The following is a 17,315-nucleotide window of genomic DNA, read 5'->3' on the forward strand; positions in this document are numbered from 1 at the left end:
TGAACTTCAAATGACAAAGGCAGTTTTACTTCTTCAAAGCCAGTGTTTGACCAAAATTTGACCTAAAAAATGGAATAATATCCACCATACATAAAAATAAGTATACAGAGACAAAACAGTGAGCATATTAAGTTGTAAATGTTTGTAGCACTGAAAAGGAAGGCTGAGAAGATGTGAATTTGAACCTGCTCTTCACTCTTGATGCCAAAGTAAATGACATTGTTTCCTATGCACAGTCCTACTGAAGAGTCACTTGGCATTAGTTAGAAAAGTTAGATAACTACCGTTTAAACCTTCGGCTTCAGGTATTTCTCGTTCAAGTGTTGAAAGGTTGAAGAAATTAGTTAGGCTTATGGGAATCCAGGCGAATGGCATTCTGTACTTCCCCAACCGCTGACAAAAGGATTCAGCTTGGGCTTTCAGTTTTTCAATCTTTTCTTTTGTCTAAAACAAAGAAAATAAAGACTGTTTAAAAAGCAATCCATTATTTTAATGTTACTATAGATAAAAATGGAAATTACGTATTTACAGTCCAGTAAATAATTTACATTCTTATTTCTCATGTTTTCTTGCTACATCACTGTCAGGATCATAGCTGGTTTCATTGGTTCATTTCTCATTCATTTTCAATGAGTTCATTTTCATTATAGAAATGGAAAACACATATCTCTTTGCAGTGGCCCTCAAGCCAGGCATGAACAATCACCATGAAACATAAGCAGGTTCTACTTCCTTCGTCAGACACAGAAACAATATCCTACTGCAAGCAATATTTTCAAAGTGAGAGATGCAAACATTGTCAGTCTGTTCCAGGGAGGTAAATGACCACGAATTCCTCAGAGTTCATGTTATCTATGGATGACAGCACTGAACTGGCCACATACACACTACAACAGGTCATTTGTCTCTGAAATACAAATATTTCTGCTAACTCCACATTGCAGTGTCATCTCCTTTGCTCACCCCTATCTGCTTCATGACTCAAGACTTTGCCAGTATGGATTTCCAAAGGGGTCAGTAATGAAAGTGCACCTTGCCTTCTCATGACTTCTTCCTGGCGGTGACAGACACCAGACTCCTTGCACCATGGATGCACCAATTGGCTTCCTCCTCAACGTTCTTGGGATTCTGTCCTATTCCAAAGGTCCTGCTTGTTCTCTGTTTTTTCCTTATGCATGCATTTTTTTAAAATCTAAACACTCTTTATCATTATTTACTTACCTTGCCAGCCTCACTTTCTTTAAGAACCATGTAGGGTTCTGCACAGTCTCCGATTTCTCCTTGCTGAAGCACTTTTTCTATCTACAAAAAGCAGTAAAATAAGACACTCACAAAGCAAGAATATCACCCAAATAGTAACATGTTCCTTCTCTAACAATATGAAAGAGGCATGATACAGAATTCTTAAAACTTAAGGAGTAACCGATACTAAATGTTCTCCTGGTTTTCCATCTGGTTATTAGAATGCAGAAAATACATATGTGACAACACAGTCAATCAGATACTACTGCATTTTCACTGAAATCAGGAAAATTAACACATTCCAAGTGAAGAACTCAGAATCACAGAATGGTAGGGGTTGGAAGAGACCTTTGGAGATCACCTGGTCCAACAGCCCTGCCAAAGTAGGCTCACCTAGAGTAGGTTGGATGGGAATGCATCCGGGGGGGTTTGAATATCTCCAGAGAAGGAGACTCCACAACCTGTCTGGGCAGCCTGTTCCAGTGCTCTGTCACCCTCAAAGTGAAGAACGTTTTCCTCATGCTGAGATGGAATTTCCTGTGTTCCAGTTTGTGCTCATTGCCCCTTGTCCTGTCACCAGGCACCACTGAGAAGAGCCTGACCCCATCCTCCCGACACCCGCCCTTTAGATATTTATAAGCATTGATGAGATCCCCTCTGAGTCTTTTCTTCTCTGGGCTCAACAGACCCGGGTTTCTCAGCCTTTCCTCATGACAAAGGTGCTCCATTCCCTTGATCATCTTTGTAGCCCTCCACTGGACTCTCTCTAGTAGTTCCCCAACTTTCTTGAACTGGGGAGCCCAGAAGTGGACACAATGCTCCAGATGCAGCTTCACCAGGGCAGAGTGGAGGGGGAGGATGACCTCTCTTGGCCTGCTGGCCGCCCTCTTTTAAATGCACCTCAGGATACCATGCCCTCAGGTTAATTCAGTTTCAGAATTAAATAAACAAAATGATGCAAAGTGCACTAAACCAAAGCCAAAAAACCTCCATAGAATTTAATTAATTTTTTTTTAAATGGCTTATTTCACTTTACTTTAAATTTCCCTTAGATAGTGGTAGAAATTTCTAAATACTTAGTAGAACTAGAACACAGGGTATCCACATAACTTCTTGGCTTCGGAGTGAGATATACCAGTGGATACCTGCATATGTGCTATTAAAACCTATCAAAATTCATCTCAGCTACAGAAAACTCATGTTTGTCAGCTCAACAGGCATGATTGGGAACAGGAAGAATGGTGTTGAAGTAGCACTGTAACATACCTTTATTACTAGGTATATATCCGATGAGGGATAAGTGACAGAAAATACTGCTGATCTTGCCTGAGTAGACAAGTCAATGGAGGGTGTATGAGAACGCAAGAATCCTCTTAATGAATCAGGGTTGAGGTCACAATGAAAATTTTCTGAGATCTTGGAAAGAAAAAGAATTAAAATGTATTGCAAAGCAAAAATGCATCAAATATCATTTTAAAACAAGTCAAAAGTAGTAACTAGAACTACAAAATATAAAATTGCGAGCATGTGACACTGAATAAAAAAAATCCTGGATCAGACTACATGTGTGATAAAGTTTCATGGGTTTTGTAAGTTTTCCTAAATTATTACTCCAGAAATAAAAACCCAAGCCAACTGAACAAAAATACTGTATGCACACTTACCTTTTTCCTTTCTTTTATATCATAGAGAGCTATGCATGCAAATAAAGGTTCAATCTCTATATCAAACCTGTTAAGGAAAGATACAGAGGACAGTGATTATTACTGCACTCTTATGAGCCTGTATAATAAAAAAATTAAATGGCTCTATTTTGACTGGTGTTTCCATTAGAAAATAAGGAGAAATGTTTAGTTCCAGACCTCAGCTCTCCCAAAGCCTGAGGATTCTTTTTTATTTGTGCATTTTATTAGACGATTTCAAGAGGAAAAGAAGGGAAGTAAACTGGACGCAATGTATTTTCTAAATTTGTCAGAAAGATGGTCTCAGATACCAGTTGAAAACAATCATACCTTTCTTGAATTTTTTATTCTGTTTATCAAGTCCAGTAGCATGTAGGGAGACCAATCTAGTTTGTTGGAAATAAAGAATTTGGGCTCATTCCCAACTCCTTTTCACCCTGACAAGTTAAAGACTTCTGTAATGATGGATAAAAATAGTGCTCTGCTACAGGCAAGCACGTAAACACTTGCTGAACAGGACACCTGCCATGGTGTAGCAGGTGTAGCAGCAGCACATTGGCATGAACTGAGAAATGGTGAGCGATGCTTGTGAAGGATACTTACCTCAGAGTCTGCAGCTTCACCAAAATCCTGTTGCCCAGATGTTCATTTGGGCGATCCGGCACTGGCCGTATCTCCACTGCATCTTCCTATCATTAAGCAATTGTTCTAGTTATACTCAATTAAAAAAACTGTAAATTTACATACTTACATAAAACCTTCATGTGATATTAACTGGGCCACTGCTATAGACTAGCACCTCCCCCCACTAAGCAGGCACTTCGTCTCTTTAGAGATGAAAGAAAATTGATTTTCGTTTCTGAATATTTACACTTCTGACCCCCCACCTGGCATTTACACTGAATATTTACAATCCCGAGCCTCAAGCAAGGGTTACAGCGAAGAGTGACACCCCGACACAACTGTATGACCAGCATGGGCCTGACTCCCACGGAGGAGGGTGTGACGAAGCCTCCAGGCGACACCATGAGTCTGAGTACAACCCCCTGAATACGAGTTCAAGACAGCTGACAGGAGACCACGGTGACATGCCTTCACCAAGGGAGACAAGTTTCCAGGGCCACAAACCCTCGTTTTCAACCATGGTGCAGCTTTAACCTTAAAGAGGCCCAGGGCAGGCAGCTCGGGAAGGGCTGTGGTCCAGCTGGCCTCCTGGCTCACCTCATCCACGGCGGGGTAGAGGGCGAGGAGCTCGGCATGCCGGTTGGTGCGCCGCGCCTCCTCGTTCTGCCTCTCGAACTCCTCGGGGCTGAGGTGCCGCAGCAGGTTTTCCAGGCGGGGGTCCGGCTGCAGGCTGCGCAGGTCGAAGTCGGAGGAGGCGAGGGTCGTCCTCGAGGCCTCCTCGGGAAGCCCGTGGGCCTGCCGGGGCCCCACCTGCTGGGAAACAACAAAATGGGGAGGACACCTGGGTGGCATGAAACATCTCTTGTTTGTCTGGCGGAGAGGGGCCTTAACGCCACCTCTGCCACCAGGCCGAATGACAAACACGCCATCACAGACACCCGAGGATCCTTTCCTCTCTGAGGAAAGCTGCCGTTATTTGATCGCTTTTCCCAAAGTGAAGAAAACGTACCTGAAAGTTTGCATCGCCAGAATCCAGCGTTTCTGATTCAAATGTCTGTTTTTGAAGCGTCTTGTGAAAATCTTTTCGGGATCCTTTGTTTTTCAGGCTACAAGTATCTGGATTCCCCTGGTTCCTTTCAGGAGCAAGTCAGGACAGCATGAGGAGGAGTTGAGGGAAAATAGAGAAGACAAATTTAAAAAAAAACATTAAGCAACCGGAAACATTATTGTGCAAAAGAGCAGTATAGCACAGCTTTTATGCAAAAAGGTGATATTTCACAGTGTTTAATTGTTTTATCACACCACTGCAACTCTATCACGTATATTAGGAATGAAGGAAGGAACTTTTGCCTATACTGTGAGCCTGAGACAGCAGCAAAACCTGACCTTAGATACAAATTCAACTCTGAGCTCCTCATCAGGCACGGTGATTATTTCAGTGACCTAAAGAACATGGGGTTGGGATCACTCATCTCTTGGCTGGCTCTTTGCTCCTGCAGTTATACATCAAGGAGCTTCCTGCTCTTGACCTGGACCTAGCTGGTATCCCAAGTTAGTCACACACAACAACCTGCGCCTCTCAGACAGAGCCTGGTTTTGAAGGGGGCTATTGCTACGGCACAATGTAACCCTCTCTGCTGGCAACTTCCCAAAACTTTGCAGCAAGGCACCAATTTCAAGTTACATTTTTGTGGCAGATGAAAAAAAACCAGCAGGTACCCTGGAAAAAAAGATACCAGATGCATCCAGAGCTCTATTTCTTCCACTTTAGTATGCAATTTGCTAAATCCTGTGATAGCCTTCTTGCAACCAGATTCCTTAGTTACAGTATCTTGATTCGTTCATCTTCATTTCCGTAACACTCCCAAAGCAATATCTAAACATCTGAGTACTTTCATAAAGACATTGCCATGATAAGCAATTATTGATCTGGTAGACACCTTTTTATTACATTTTGGGAGTAACTGAATTATATGCTCTGGTGTGTTTTAATTTTAATTGTTTGCATTTTAATCACTTAGCAGTTCACTGCAAATGAAAACTGAAGCCATAAAAGACACAATCCCAGCTCTCCTTGGATGTAACCTTGTTTTGGAACTGTCTTAATCATCCAGAATGAAAGAAAGAAATTCTGCATGAGTTTAAGACATTTCAGCATCCAAAAGAGGTTTTGTTGATTTTTTTTTTACTACCTCTGGTGGCAAACAAGTGATTAATGGTGAGATTTACATACCTGTGATCACATTTTCCCTGTGGTGTACAAGACGCACTAGAGACACCTTTCCCCTAAAGTATTCCTGGAAAATTTATTTGTATTGTTTATGTATTTTGAAAAGCCCAGTAGCAACTAAAACGCACCAAGAGGCAAACCCTGCTTTTAGTGCACATGTAAATTTAATGGCCTGAATTAAGAAAATGGGAGGAGGAAAACGAACAAAGTACAACTGAAAGGAGAAACTGACAGGCATAGGAACAAGCCTCCCCTTTGGCATCTGATAAAACCACATGGACCCCTCAGCTGTTTCCAGCCACCCTCTCTGGGGCATGAGGACCACCTCTGCTCATGCCACCTGCTGAAGACTCTTCAATCTCCTGTTCTGAACCTTCACATCTATGCATGGATGAAAGTTACTCACATATTCGTCTTGTCTGTAGCTCACCAGACCATATGTTCAGCTACCTGTCCTGTGAATCTCCTGGGTAGGCAACTACAGTTTTTCTAGCCTTTCTCAAAACAATGCAAAGCTTCCTACAACTACCTTTTCTCACTTCTCTTGATGTCTCTTCTTTCTCCTACATCTGTTTTTGAGATAGTGTCCAAGCATAACATGAGACTCCCAACAACAATCTAGCAATGGTTTATGTGACACTGCAGCATCTTTTACATGGTGTTGTTCCATGCAATTTTTAATAACTTTTTTGCTTGCTTTGTTAGCCACAGCCATCAAAGCTCAGCTCTCTGACAGGTCCCTTCATCACGTTTACCACAGACTCAATTGCTAAAGTTTTTGGATGCAAATTTGCCTTACCTGAATGAATAGAATGGTAAAACACATGACAAACCTTTTCATGAACGTGTATTTCTATGACTCCGTTCACATTTCTGCAAGCACACACAAGTGCAAAGATAGCTATGCACTATTTTTCACCTCACCCACTTTACTGGTTGCTCCCTACTTGTGTGCACAGACAAAGCTGCATGCTGGCTCTTTAGAGCGCACTCAGAACTACACTGTGTGAAAGAGCGAGTGCCCCTGCTCTGAGCGATGCAGGTGGAGAGTCTGCAAAACCCACTAGCTTATTTTTAGTGACTCACTGTGGAACAGTTCTGAGAACTCAATCAATTTCATCAGCACCCCCGGAGGAAGTATCTTAAAAACTCTCAGCGGCTGCTCCCTCCCTGCACAAGCTGCACAATTAAACAATGCAATTCCTTTACAATCAGCAGGAGTCAACCCGTAATGCACTGACTGCTGACGTACATCAGGTCAGAAAAACAGAGAGCAGCAAGGGTGGGCAAAGGGGCACAACAAAGTGGCAGCAAAATTGCCAGCAGCTGCTACTATGGCTTCTCAAGAACAGAGCATGAGTGCAGGAGGGGGTGAACAGGAAGCAGCGCAGTAAAGCAGAGCTCCAAAGACCTCTTTCTGAAGAACGGGAGGAGGTGATGGGGAAGAAGGTGAGCTCCACTGGCACAGGGAATCTCTGAGAGTCTTCTGGGAACAGACACCCATGCACAGAAAGCACTGACAGAGTTCTCTTCACATTTAATACATGAAATAAAATGAAATAAAATGAAATAAAAGGAAATAAAAGGAAATAAAAGGAAATAATAAAAGGAAATAAAGTCACTTGTAATGACTACAGGTCCAATTCTGTGTGTTAAATCACACTGACCCCAAATGCAGATATCCCTAACTTATGCAAAATAGTGAAGTTGGATGTTACACTAATAATCCCATGAACACAATCAGTCACTGCTGGGAAATCCCATAATCCTCGTTCTTTTGCTACTAGCACTCTGTTTCATTTTCTGACACCATTAAAAATCAGATCATGTTGAGTTTGCGGGGCATGGAAGGGAAAATGAAGAGCATACAAATATAATCTTTGTCCCTGTTATCTTTCTTTTTAGTGTGATCAAAAAGTAGTAGTATTCCAGATTTAGATAAATCATCATTACAGACAGGAAATGTGAATTTCTTCCCAGTTAATTCCCAGGGTGCCTGATAATTAAGAAGCAGTTGCAACAATATTTAGCTATAGCCCACTGGGTCAAACAAAACTATATAGTTATATATACACCACTGAAAAGTCAGTTCTTGTCTTCATTTGCTGACTGAAATCATTATTCTTTAGGATTAGTTATAAAAATACACATCTCCTCTCTGGCAAATAAGAATGCAAGGTATTTTCTATTTTATTTACTTGTATTAGCTTACTTTCTATTCACAATCAGCCACTCCCGGATATACGTCTGAACACAGTCTCTGACATGTGAGTCCAGTTCAACCCTGGGGAAAAAGCAACATATTGTAAATATTTTAGTACCTAAGTCACACCTTAAGGACAAAGAAATTTATGTAAGCACGCTGTTCAGAAAAAGGCCTCTCTACTAGTCCTCTCCTGTATACTTATTTTACTGCTAAATTATTGTTTGAGGTTTAAAGAATTCTGTGCACTGCATGAATTCCCTGATGCAGATTTTTGTTACTGTGTTTATAAATTAACAAACACATATTTAACAGTGGTAACTATATATCATACTATGCATTTCATGAATATAAGACCAACGTTGCTATAAAATACAGCAGAATAAAAGAAGTGATACCACGTACCCATCTTTGTGATTTTCATAACAAGTCTAAACAAATAGAGACGTTATTTCAGAGGCGTCAGCTCCTGGACTTTTGCAAATACATAGTCTCTTGTATGGTTTTGGTGTAATTTTCTCTTTCTCATAGAAATGAAGAAAATTCTGAAAAGGGACCCTAATTTTTTAATCAGATAGCATAATAAAACTTTAAGATCTAACAATACGTTATAATTTAATTTTGTTATTTTCAAATAAATCTCATTTAATGTAGGGGGTTGTCAGTGCTGCCTGATAGACTGGATACTGATTGAAACTGAAATATTACAAGATAAAGTTGATGTCTGTGAATTTGGTCATGATGTTGTAGCATAATTCCCCTACTCCTATTCTAAAAAATGTTAGTGACTTCTGCCAAAATCAGCTGTTATGTCCTTCAGTCCAAGTGAGTAAAAGAGGAGGATACACATGCAATGCAGGAATGGGTTAACGGTATGACACTTTCCACCCAGAACTCTTAACAGATTTGTAACTCATTACCAAGACCAGCTAACAACTGATTTGGGTTCATGCCTGCACCGAGGACAGAGCCTTGGCCAACACTGGACTGCTGTGTGCCTTTGCCACCAGTGGACTGACACAACATCTGGTCACCTCCTGCATCTGGTTCAGGTGGGATGTGTGCTTGAAAGCTCCGTTTCCTGCTGTCATGCAGGAAGACACCACAGACTGCGGTCGCCTGCAGGCCAATCTTTGGTGCATGCCCCTCCTGAGCTCTCATCTTCCCTAACATACCTTGGCATCCTTGACCAGGATTTTCTGTGGAAGCACTAATATCCATAATGGTGGTGGGAACAGCTAAATGGGAAGCTGCTGTGTAAAAAAATCTGCTGAAAGCATATTTGTCAACGTTGACTATTTGAACTTTGCAACAGACTCCTTACAAAACCCATAATGTCACCGTGGTGCAAATCAGGCCTAAAACTGACTGTACAACATGGGTCTACATGTTTTCCTACTGGAAAAACAAATAACTACTGTTTTAAACAGCAGTCATTCTGGGCAGTAAACCTGGAAACAGGGGAGAAATGGCCATCTTAACTTTTAAATTTCATTTCAAAGTTGGATAATTTTTTACTATTTTTGTCCATAATTAAAATAAATGGGAACTTCAGGCATCAAAATATTCACTGTCTCCCACATCCATTCTCTCTCCCCAGTCCACAGCAAAACAATAATTCGTGATAAATGTTGGAACATTTTCCATGAGCAACTTTCAAGTGAAAATCACCTTTTGTCCAAATTTTACAGAATCCCCCACGAGCTGTGTGGTTTAAAGAATTCTCAGATGACCTAGCATGGCATTTCGTCTTTTACTGCCTTTGCTCTTCTGAACCTTCTGAGAGGTGCACTGGACCAAAAAGGAACTTACAGGCTCAGACCTTCCTTAGAAAGAGGGGGTCTTAGCTAGTCCACAGCTGGAAAAAATCATATAAACTGTGGTTCCTGCTTAGCCTCACTGCATTTTTTATGTTGGGCAGAAAACACAGAATAAATACCACTGTTGTATAGGCTGTAGTTTACACAGCTGGCTGCTGTAAATTAGAGCAGACTGTAACAACTTTTGCAGGAACAGAGAGGGATGCAGGTCTACCCTGCGAGCCAGGACACCATAAGCTAATCCTATCTGTCCCTTCAGTGTCCAGGTTCAGCATAGCAGAGAATATAGACTGTGCTGTTAATTTCCTGAATATACTGGAAGGAGCCAGCCCTCCATCCCAAACACATTGCATGGTTAGGTATCTTTACAGACATAGCAGTTTGGAGCTAAACTGGTGCTAACTTCACATTCATCTGGCTGTTCCTGCTTGCAAAACTCAATAGGCCTTTGGGGTTCTACCTGAAGGTACCCTTTGCAGCAAAACGACCCCTGAAGAGTATTTTGTGTGCATAGGGCTCTACTAAACCACATCAGAAAACTCTCCAATGCATCCCTTTTTCTCATACTGAAAAATTCTATTGCCCATAGTTTAGCTGTTTATTAGACCAGCTTAAGTATTTCCAGAATGACCGAGCACCAGTATCAACAAATACTACCTATTTTAACTTAAAAGCTGTTGAAAACAGTGGCAAGCTTCCTGATTATTTCATTAATGTCAGCCTGAAGCCAAAAGTTACTCCTAAACTAGAAATTAACACTTTCTTTTCCCCAAACCTTGCTTTGTGATCTGATCAATGCCATGCAACACATAGCTGGCAAAAAAAGAAAAAAATAAAAAGAAAAAACCCTCCATCCTATGCTTACTACATGATCAGAATCAACTTCCACCTCTGGGATCACAGCTACAAAATTATTTTTCATACTACTAACATGCCTGGCTTCACTTTTCCTCCTGGTCTATGCCTACCTCACTTCTGCCACTACGAGGTAGCTCAGGAAGTCGTGTAAGCACTTGCATAATTTTAAGTGTGCAAACAGGCCTAACAGAATCAATCGCAAAGTTCAAATGCTTGAAGTTCAGCAAGTGCATAATGGATGGATGGATGGATGGATGGATGGATGGATGGATGGCAGGCAGACTGAGGTGTCTGGATCAACGTCTTCAAAACTATTTTTAAACCTGCAGCATCTCAGAGGGAGAGAAAGTCTCCTTACCCATCTTCCGGCATAGACGGTTGCAAAGTCCTGCACTCTTTGGGTGTAAAGACAATGTCCAAGTCATCTTCAGGAAAGTCACCAAGTTCTTGTGCTAGCTCTGAGTCCGAGTTGTTCAGCCGTGTCATTAGGAAGCCTTCAAAATCTACTGGGTCTACTGCGTCATAAAAGGAAGGCTAATGGAAGAAATAAAGAGGTGTTTATTTTAGCAACAGAAGGTTTTTCTTAACAGTGTAATTTAGGCTTATTTTTTAAATTCTTGTAATTGTCCCATTATTTATTAAACAGTGGAAACAGACTTCTAACCTTATATACAGTGCCGCTGCATTTAATGGAGGGAAAATTTGCTAACAAAACATTCAGCTGAGTAAAGAAAGGGAACAAAGAGAAAAGTTTTAAAAGACAAAGAAGAAATGGAAGGTACTACAGCTAAATCCAAATTTGCACCTGTTTTCTCTGCTGAGCTTTCCTAGATGCAGGTAGAAGGAGGGCTGACTGGGGTACATCCTGGATGCCCTCAGATGTGCTCTGCTGGATTCCTGTGAAGTGCACTCAGTTCCCCTTGCCCAATCCATGGTATTAATCAGAAAAAGGCAGTGATGAGTAGGAAAAACAGAGGACAAGGCCAGGTGACCAAAATGATAGTGACAGGCAGTGCCAGATGGTGGGGAGCTGCCCATGGACTCTACAGGGCATCTGACGAAAGGCACTACAAATAACAAGGCCAAGGCAGTAAACTTTGGAAGTTATACTGAGCTAAGGACCAACTACAAGCACTGTGGCTGCCATCATGAAGATGCCACTTATTTGAGGTGCTGTGCCTGAAAGATATTGACGATTAGAATTGCTGTCTGCTTTTGACTCCAAAGAAAGTTGAGGACAAGATATACCCCAAATCAGAAGAATCAGAAGAAATTATTATTTTCCATCTCTGAATGTTACTGGTTTGCATTTTATCGGAGTTCCAATTTTATTCGATTTTTCAAGGGTTAGTACAGTAACAACACAAAAGTTTACATGGAACTACTAAAGTCGTTATTGCAAACCTTGGATAGCCACCATTTCTACAGCACATGGCATTGCACCTTGACAGAGAGCAGATGTACCTGACTACATTTAATTAGCCATTCTTACACAGAACATCCGATCAGAACAAAGTTGGACAAGTGCAAGCTCTGCCACTCATACATGCTGTGAAGCTGTCTGGCTCATTTTATCTGCTCAGTCTCAAAAACAGAGGCAGAAAATCTTGTTTGATATGGCACCTAGAAATGTTCCACATACACATAAATGTGACTTCATATGCTAAAAGCATATGGTATTCTATGTATAGGTAAAACTGAAAATTATTTTACTTGCTATATAGCCAACAAAATTAGCCTGTATATGTTTAGAAAATAAAACATCTGTCCAGTTGAGTACAGAGACCAGCATTTTATATTGTTAATTTTCTTGACAAGTAAAAAATAGATCTAAAAGCTACAACTTTAGAAAACCTATAGTTTATGTTCTGTGAGTTCCAGAAAGGACAAGGGCACCTCAATGCAGTAAGAGCACAGAAAAATAGAGCACTAGAACAATAGCACTGGAAGAACTTACTTACTAGGAGGAAGAGTTTTAGCAAAAAATAGGTATCAAATCATCCTTGTCTGCAAAGAGTAAGAATTGCATTGCACCGATTAGCCCAAATACCTTTCACAAGACCGCCTTCTGAATCTGCCAGCAGTAAATAGTCTGAATACAGATCAGAGAATCTAGCTCTATGGTGCTGTTGATGCGGTGTGGGAAAAATAAAGCACCCAACATCCTTGATATCAACACTGCCTTTATATTCAATGTTACTGTGGCTACTGTCTCATCCGACGTGTTCTGGGGCTATGCTCCTCATACTTCAGTGTTCTTCTCCACATGTAAAATCTGTGGGCTAAAATAATGAAGTCTTCACTCATTATTACTGAGTCCTACTCGTGCAAGGCTGTCATGGAACATAACAGGATCTTTGCCTGAGCATGAAGTGGCCTCTGCACACAACAGTGCTACACCCACAACATCAGGAATTTTAACTCGATAGGAAAATGAGGAATTCCACAATTTACAAAACATGCACAGGTGCTCAACGGTGGCAAAGCTCTGGGTAACTCTGAACTAAAATGGCTCACGCATAATATGCCACGTCAGTCACTGTAGATAGGAAGATGAGTTAAAACTGATTAGTGGTAAATATGGGTTTTGGAGACTTCTTAGTGTCTGGAAATATAAGTGAGGAAGTTATTCAGCTAATAAAAATCCAGCACCATCTCGCAGATAGTGAAAGATCTCTAGAAGAAATGCGTTAAAAACATCTAGGAGAAGCAAACCAATTTAAACTTTTGAAAAAAATAGATGTGGTAAATACTCTTGCAAATGATGTAGTAGAGACCTTTGAACACACCCAACCACCACTGCCTGCCCCAGGTTCCCCTTTTATAGGGAAACTGTATTTGTCTCTGCATAAATAAAGTCTCTGAGCTCACCCCTCTGTCTCTATATTTAAGGGATCAGTTGAATTCTCTGAAAACACCTTTGGGAAATTCTCTCTCTTTGCTCTTTTATCCAAAGCAAAAACCTAAAACCAACAGTAAATCCAGCAAATCGTGAGGCTGCCAGCTGAAGAAATACACTGTGCTGTTAACAAATTTTTAGGTTAAGCGCTGTCTCTGGTTTGTACCTGGTGTAGTCCTGAGCACACTGTATCAATTGTTATAAGTAAACAGTGATCTTTATTAGCTATGGATTTTTTACTAATTGTCACCATAATATCCTGGAAGTTCATTACTGTACTGCCAGTGGCTAAAACATTACATGTTAGTAGAGATATACGTATATATATATATATATGAAGATCTACTGAAAATAATCATGGAAGATTAAAGTAAAACACAGCTTGAAGTATACAATAGCATATTACATCTTTTCAGTTGCTGAAGTTGTAATGTTTTGCATGCAAAGTAGTTTTGCTTAATACATGCTAATTTTTGATTAAGCCTTGTATTTCCTTTCAAAAATCACACCTTTCCGACAAGTCAAATCCATCACATCTCATTATGTTTTCTAATTTTTTCTTGTTAAAGTGTTAATAATAATAATCTTTAATCGCTAGAAATGTGTGGTTTTGGCTATTATAAATTAGATACAAATGTAAAAAAGATGGTGGAAAAGGTAAATGCAGATGGAGGGTACAGGTCTCCGTAGCAACTGCTGCAAATTATCAAAGGACACAGAGACACAGTTTCAACTGCGAAGCCAACACTCCTTTTCACACATTCTACAAGTGTGCAAAACAATTATTCTACCGAAAATGCCACAAAGCATTACTGCAAACATACCTTTTTGAGGATGATGGGTAAGAAGCATGTAGATTGTGACAGCACACAAAATGGCAGCTACGGCGTAATACTCAGCGAATGAAATGTTATCAAGTTTCTCAAGAGCAAAAGCAGTTGTCTGCGCGTAGAAGAAGGGATGTAGCCTCCCCAGGCTGAATAACCGCAAGGAACAAGTTAGAACACCACAGCATTTCAGATTAAGGAAGTGAGCAGCGGCGGGAGGCCCTGACACACAGGAAGTAACTGCTTACATCTAGTGTTTTACATTTTTCACAATCGCTGGTGCGCAAAACTTCTCCTGCTTCTACTTATCGGGTCTCACAAAAATTAGAAAAAAGGGTAGGAAGAAGGAGACTATCAAAATCTTAGTCAGTTTTATTTATGGCATAGTATGTCTGCAGAATACTCATCCTCCTGAAAGGCCATGAAAAAGATCAGGCATTTTTTCACTTTGTCGTAAGGGCAGCATCATACGGCCTGACTTCTTTAGAGGGGGATTACACATGGAAGGCTGAAGATGATTTGGAGGCACACAGCAGTTGACTCAGTTATATCTATGCCAATCAGGGCATACTTTGGCATTTCTCACTTAACGTGCCTACTCTACAGCACTGAAAAACAGGTCAGTGTGCTGCCTCTGCTGCTAGCTTTGGAAACTGCATATTAAGTCAAGCTAGCAAAGTCTCTACCTTTCTTTTTTTCCTCTTTACTCACTGACCTCCTTTTCCAAATCATCTGTGATCACCACACAATGCATTTACTTGATAAAGTTGAACGTTTCCAGCAAGGAAAGGATGTAATATGCTACAACACTTACTAATTAACTTTGATTTATAGCAGTATGCAGAAAGACTGTCTATCTCAGGCACCGGGGACCTTTCTCATTTTTTTCAAAGGCGTAATTTCCTCAGCACACCAGGGAGTATTTTTTAACAGCTTCAGGCAGAAGCCAGTGGAAAGCAAGAAAACTTCAGAAGATCACTTAATTTACCCTAAAAACATCAAGCAATGTAGATGCCAAACCTGTGTAAAGAAGAAAAACCCAGAACTTACCAGATGAAGAGAAGAAAAGCCAGGGGTACTTAAGCTTCGTTGACAGAACTGTGCAAACCCTGGTTGAAGAGTAAATTGCTTTCTTATTTCTGCAGAGGAGTGCCTTTAATTAAGCAGAGAAAAACTTTTATAATTACAATTATCCCCATACAAATACCAAATGCCAGGCTTTAGCCAATTTAGTCTCCTATCCCAGTGTTTAGAAATGTATTTTGATGATGTTCTAGACTCCTCTTGTTTTGTTAGATGCAAACCTCAAAAAACATTTGCAGTCCTATATAATTAAGATTCTGACACTCTTCAAACAGATTTCTATCATTATACTGCAGAACTCACAACTGGGAAAGGTTATGCAAAAAAGAATAATCTTGCCCTTAAGTGAAGTATGACTGCAACCTGTACAGAAATACTTGCAGATTCATTTCTGCAAAGGAAAGATACAGGACAATTGAGTTAGAGAAAGAAAAATGAACATCACAGAGGCAAATATTTTAATGAACTAGTAACTGACCAAGGGATAAAAACAAGACAGGACCACACCCTCAGCAGTGTAAGCCCAGATCTATGTTAATAAAGCAGTCTTCTGTGAAAAGCACATGACAAACTAAAGCATTAATACAAAATCAGCCTATACTGTATCAGCTGAATGTTTGAGGAAAAGACTTCTTAAGTGCTAATTAATTGATTTCAATGGGAGCTGAAAGAGGCCAGTACTGAATTATTCAGATACCCCAGAGTGATAGTACAGTTGCATGTACCCAGTCTGAAAATTCACTAATCAGAGTCCTTTGGTCATTTTTCATGGAAACAAATAAATTAATATTTAATAGGATTTAAGAATAGTCAGCCATGAAAAGGTAACAGAACATATATGATATATTTCATCAGGACAATATTTTTAAAGAACAAGATGCACTTAAGCAGATTTCAAGTAAAAAAAAATCCCTGCAGCCCACCAGGGCAGCCAACTGAGAGGCAAGAAAATATGGAGGTAAGAAGACTTTCTCTTCTGTATGAGACACTCTTCCAACTCCAGCAAGTTTTAATAGGCATCTTAGAATTATCAGATGCCACAGGACAGTCTGCCTGTTTGGTCTGCACCTTCTCCCCTCTGTGGCAGCTTAATTTCTACGACTACTATACCTATTCTGTGACAATCTCTTAATACCGCATTTCTTAACATGCATGACAAAACCTAAACTCCGCTCAGTGCAGTTCTGCTCATGTTAAGAGACAGGCATCTCACAGAAGGTATTAAAGGTATTAGGCCTGATTTTGAAAACAAAAGATGCATAAATAAGGGTAGTTACTCGTAGGTCAAAAGACCACGCCAGGTGTGAGTGGGATGTTGCTCCAATCTGAAGGCAGCAGCAATTGCAGATAGAGCAAAGCCAGAGGCATAGAGAAAAAAAAGAAATCAGTTTGGAAAAGAAATTCATACTTATCAACAGTATTCCAAAAATCAGACAGGATAAAATGGGATTTTTTCAAAGGCTAGAATCATAGAATCACAGAATGGTTTGGGTTGGAAGAGACCTTAAAGATCATCAAGTTCCAACCTCAATGTCATGGGCAGGGACACCTCCCACTAGATCAGGTTGCTCAAAGCCCCGCTGAGCCTGGTCTTGAACACTTCCAGGGACGGGGCATCCACAGTTTCTCTGGGCAACCTCTTCCAGTGCCTCACCACCCTCACAGTAAAGAATTTCTTCCTAATATCTAATCCAAATCTACCCTCTTTCAGTTTAAAACCACTACCCCTCATCCTATTGCTCCACTCCCTTATAAAGACTCCCTCCCCATCTCTCCTGTAGGCCCCCTTTAAGTACTGGAAGGCTGCTATAAGGTCTACCTGGATCCTTCTCCAGGCTGAACAATCC

At 40.5% G+C, this 17,315-nt stretch overlaps 1 protein-coding gene across 1 annotated transcript in view; it reads right to left on the reverse strand.

Annotated features, from left to right (window-relative positions):
• Positions 1-15,534, reverse strand: part of DOCK8 (dedicator of cytokinesis 8) — an 83,208-nt gene extending 67,674 nt beyond the window's left edge. The window contains exons 1-10 of the mRNA XM_074166620.1: positions 15,436-15,534; positions 11,018-11,193; positions 7,991-8,062; positions 4,558-4,681; positions 4,146-4,358; positions 3,528-3,613; positions 2,907-2,973; positions 2,509-2,658; positions 1,222-1,302; positions 285-444 (exon numbers count right to left, since the gene is read on the reverse strand). Of these exons, the coding sequence (XP_074022721.1) occupies positions 285-444; positions 1,222-1,302; positions 2,509-2,658; positions 2,907-2,973; positions 3,528-3,613; positions 4,146-4,358; positions 4,558-4,681; positions 7,991-8,062; positions 11,018-11,145 (1,081 nt within the window). The 5' untranslated portion in view covers positions 11,146-11,193; positions 15,436-15,534. The remainder of the gene's footprint in view (positions 1-284; positions 445-1,221; positions 1,303-2,508; positions 2,659-2,906; positions 2,974-3,527; positions 3,614-4,145; positions 4,359-4,557; positions 4,682-7,990; positions 8,063-11,017; positions 11,194-15,435) is intronic.
• Positions 15,535-17,315: the final 1,781 nt, after the last annotated feature.

Source organism: Numenius arquata, chromosome Z (genome assembly GCF_964106895.1).
Source record: "Numenius arquata chromosome Z, bNumArq3.hap1.1, whole genome shotgun sequence".
NCBI lineage: Eukaryota > Metazoa > Chordata > Aves > Charadriiformes > Scolopacidae > Numenius > Numenius arquata.